Consider the following 4872-nt stretch of genomic DNA (forward strand, 5'->3'; position numbering starts at 1 on the left):
GAGTATGTTTTGCACTCCGTCCGTCCGTCCGTGTGTCCGTCCGTCCGTCCGTCCGTCCGTGTGTGTGTCCGTGAGCAGCTAATCTCGGCCACCGTTAAGGCGTTAACCCGGTCGATGCCAAATTTTGCACACACACTCCCTGGATGCCAACGATGAACCTCTGCCCCAAACTTTCCAGAACGGCCTGTTATAGCGCCACCAGGAGGCCGCTTTGTGCAAAACAAGTTTTTGCACAGTACACCTACAGATTTTGTCCAAACATCGCGCAAATTGGTACACAGTCTCTCTAGTTCACATCTGGCTTTTAGAGCGCCACCAGGAGGCCGACTTTTGTAAAACACATTTTTGGATATTACTCCTCCGGATTTTGTCCAAAAATCCCGCAAATCGTTACACAGTATCTCCATAGTCATGTGCTCAAGACGGATGTGTCTGATATTTCATATTCCATCCTAATTGGCTAACATTGCCTTTCAAATTTTGCAGGATTGGCCTGTTTTGAACAAAAAGCCTCAAATCATGAACGCAGCGTGCAATTTGACGTGAATTCTTTCACGCACTTTCCTACTAGGCTGAGGAATATAGCCCACCCATTTCACATTGGCCTGTTATAGCGCCACCAACAGGTGGATTGTGCATGCGTGCGATCAACACGGATCTGCACCATTTCCCATATTCCATCCTGATTGTCAAAGCTTGGAACAAACAAACAAAAAACATGTTTATATTACTCCTAAACATTCCTATCCTCCTGGTGGAGACCTGTGCCCAGAAGGGCACTTTTTCTAGTTTGTCTTGTTCTGACCTTGATTGGGGGGAGGGGGATATTTACATGTCGGATACAACAAAATGTACACATGTTTTTTCATTTATTCATCAATAAAAATCAAAATAAAGTGTTAAAAAAAAAAAAAAAAAGTAAACACACAGAAGCAGGATACTGAAAGTGAAAGATTCAAGTTCAACAGTATGATCTACACTACAGGTCATCCATGGGGAGCTGGGGTCCCATGCAGGGGCTCCTTTTTCCCGTACAGTAGCCAAGTTACTGTAGATATTAATATCAGCTATTCTCACAGAATAGTCACTCTTTTTCACAGAATGTTCACCTCAGATTAGGGACGTTAGGGTTCATGGTTGTGACATGAGCTTTTTGTCATAAATTTGACTAAAATATGTGGTATTTCTTTACCATGCATTTCTATTTCCTTCAGACACGCCTACTCAGGAGACTTGGGTCAGATCTGAACCCATTTGATTTGGCATTGGGAAACTGTTGTGACTGCATGCCCTTGCTGATGTCGACCCCAGGCCGGGTTCGAACCCACAACCTTCTGCATGAAAGGCATATATATGCTCTAACCACTAGACTAGACAGTAATACACACCAGTAAGAGCGTACACCAGGCCATAATCCTTTTTTTTTAAACACTCTAATTTACATTGAATTGTGTAGGACTGGCACACCATGTGGTAGAAGCTATTCACTCTCTGGCAGGTCATAGCAAACACACCAACGCACACCAACGAATTGTTCACACACTTCAACATGATAATGATGAGGCATTTCATTTGAACAGGGTGGTTGACCCCTCTTGTAGTGCCACTGCTTGAAGGAATTACAGACTATACTGTATGTACTCTGGCTTTCATTGGTATGAACTGAGCTTTTTAGACGTTTTGGGAGGGGGGAGTAAATATAGCTATATGACTGAAGGAAATTGATTGGGCTACTCAATACATATTTGTTCAGAATCATTCAAGACCAAGAATGTCAGATATAGTAAAAAATTAAAATTAAAATTAAAAGCTGTAATATTTGATCTTATATCAGCATAATTGGATTACAACCTCCTGTTCAGAGCTGCCATGACTGCAAATGATATAGCAGACTTTTGTCTGCTATATCTGGTGTTCTAGAGCTAAGCCTGAGATAGCTATCACCTGGTGACCAGTCAGTGGCCTTGTGGTTAGAGTGTCCACCCTGAAATTGGGAGGTTGGGGTTTAATCCCCGGCCGGGTTATACCAAAGACTGTAAAAATGGGACCCAATGCCTCCCTATTTGGCACTCAGCAATAAAAGGTTGGATTGGGGGGTGAAATCAACTAATATGATTCCCGAGCGCGGCACAGCTGCAGCTCATCGCTCCAAGAGATGGGTCAAATGCGGAGAACACATTTCACTGCGGTAACATGTGTGACAAAGACTTTGACCAATCTGGGATGTTGGAACCTATTCTGTAAAAATGTTAAACTTGATTTGGCCCCTTCCCTCCAATTCCTCTTGGGTGCTTCCATGTTTATTGTGCTGACCGATTCAGTAAGACGTTATTAAGGTCGGGTCTATAATGCGTTACAAGTACAACCACATTTATACTGCATTATAATGCACATTTAACCCATCATAACACTTGTTATAAATGTCTATAATTATACATAACAACATATAACAAGGTTTATGAAGTATTATAACTTAATAATGTTCATAATGCATTATAAACTACCGGTAAGTGGAACAGCACATTACAACTACCAACTACCAACACTTTACTTAAAGGCTGGGTCGATAATGCATAATGCATAATGTTTCATAACACTCGAAGGAATTACTGTTAGCAGAATCTGACTTGAGAGATTAGCTGGTGACAGACCTCACAGAACAGAACACTGACCTTCTTTTTGGACACTATAACTTTCCTACATTCAAAATATACATTCAAAATATTTTCTAAAAATACATTAAACAAATTAAAGTATTTCCTAAAAATAAATCAGATTTTTACCAAATCATTTCATAAATAAATAAAGCAAATACATTCCATCATTAGCTTGATCTACTGTTTTCACTAATTTGGGTCCTGGGGAAACATCACATTTCTCTTTTAGTTATTGAGCTGAAAAGTTTGGAAACCACTGCTCATCTCCTCCCTATTGCTGCTATAGGGCTTTATCTTGTATTAAATCTCAATCCATATCTTATTAGTATATCTTTATTTACAGTATTACGGACCTTACGGCAATGTCATGCTTGGACCTATGTTTCTATAATGTTTTCCAAACGGCAATGCACTTTGAAAAATGTAGGCAGTTTCCGGGCCTGATTTTTGGAATGATCTCGTTGTTGTTGAGCTAAACTGACGGCCCCAGACGGTGATCTCTACTCTGCTATTTACCAGGACACTCAGTGATTAGCCTAATAACCCATATCCTCTTCTCCTCCCCCACAACACTGTTAACCTCTGACACAATGGGACAAAGCTATTGTCAAGTGTCTATGGCTTGTGTGTGTGTGTGTGTGTGTGTGTGTGTGTGTGTGTGTGTGTGTGTGTGTGTGTGTGTGTGTGTGTGTGTGTGTGTGTGTGTGTGTGTGTGTGTGTGTGTGTGTGTGTGTGTGTGTGTGTGTGTGTGGTATAGTCACTCACTCACTCTCTCCTCTCTTGTGAACCGAGGTGTCAGTCAGACTCAAGTTTACTGAAGTTGTTTGGGCACGTTTTACCCTACACTGCTCAGACATTCTTTATAAAAAGCTATGTTAAATATGGTTTTCTTCACACAAAGTAAACCTCTGCCGCTTACTCATGTGGATGACAAGCCCTAGCATGTGCCCTGTTTCTGTAGCCTAAACCCCCACCCCCTGTCTTTTCTCCCTTGCCTTTGAGTGGTGGCAGTGGGTGGCCATTTGAAGCAACTGGCTGGTTGACACCAGTCAGCAGTACAGGCTAGCACAACAAGCATCAGCTGTTCAACTAACTGCTAAACATGGATGTAAAAAAAAATATGACTACTCACAAAACACATTTTGAGGGTGATGAAGATAATAATAATAATGATGATATTGATAGTGGTAAAATAATGATAATAATACTAATCCTCTTTGTTTTCAAAAGAAATACTGACTGGACTGACTTAAACTTTGCATTAAGATCATTGGTAGGAAAACATTACATACTGGAACAGAGAACATAAAACTTGCATGTGTGTGTAGGCTCCAGCGAGCTAGTGTATAAAAAGGCTGCTAGCAGAACAGGGACAATACTCTCTGAGGAGTACTAACCCTAGCTGTAGGCATGTTTTCTGAACAAGGTTGTTAATAAAAATAACTTGGGGGGGGGGGCGGACATGTTAGTTTTAAGACTTGTTTGCCTCAAGAGGAAAAGAGGGGAGCATACAGAAGAAGAGGAAAAGAGGGGAGCATACAGAAGAAGAGGAAAAGTGGGGAGCACAGAATAATTGGCAGCCGGGCAGTGAAGACATTTTGAAATCACTTCCTGGCTGTGCCCATATGGATGCAAGTGCCACAGAGACACAGTTACACACAAATGCGCGCACGGCCGCGCGCACACACTATAATGACAGAGAGAGAGAGAGAGAGAGAGAGACAGAGAGAGAGACATGGATGGAATGAAAATTAATAGACATTCCCGTTAGGAATTCTTTAGTTGTTATGCACAGATGGGATGGCTAATCCCAGTGCCAGCTTGAGACCACAAGGCTTTGCAGCGTATTCTATACTCACACAGATGGCCAGAGCTCCTGCCCCCATTCTTCCACAGAAGAAACTCCTGCAAGGGGAAAGATGAAGGGAAAACTCCTCTCCTTTCTTCTCACTCTATCCTGGGCCACACACTTAAACTTTTCCCAAAGTGAGGGAACAATTTCCTCTGTAAAACTTCCATCTATACACCCCCACGCCCACAAAAATCCAACAAACACAACACAGATAATCCAAGTCAGAAAAGAAGGCAGTTCTCAGCAGCACCAGCCGGCAAGACTAGTAACTATGCTGCTTCTTCACCACAAACCATGAAACACAGATTAGAGGCCTCCCTCCTTCCCTCCCATTCCCCTCCTCTTCTCTCCTCCTGGGCTGAA

At 42.1% G+C, this 4872-nt stretch overlaps 1 protein-coding gene across 4 annotated transcripts in view; it reads right to left on the bottom strand.

The window, feature by feature from the left end:
* The window catches only part of fam13a (family with sequence similarity 13 member A), an 86328-nt gene extending 81633 nt beyond the window's left edge, over positions 1–4695 (bottom strand). For 2 of the 4 annotated variants that reach the window (XM_083764240.1, XM_083764239.1), the window contains exon 1: positions 4517–4694. In XM_083764240.1, the coding sequence (XP_083620366.1) occupies positions 4517–4543 (27 nt within the window). In that variant the 5' untranslated portion in view covers positions 4544–4694. Of the gene's footprint in view, positions 1–4516 lie in introns of all 4 variants that reach the window. The other 2 variants (XM_083764238.1, XM_083764241.1) reach the window with 2 other exon arrangements.
* Between the last annotated feature and the right edge of the window lie 177 nt (positions 4696–4872).

Source organism: Protomyctophum parallelum (genome assembly GCF_964188405.1).
Source record: "Protomyctophum parallelum genome assembly, chromosome: 5".
NCBI classification, from domain to species: domain Eukaryota; kingdom Metazoa; phylum Chordata; class Actinopteri; order Myctophiformes; family Myctophidae; genus Protomyctophum; species Protomyctophum parallelum.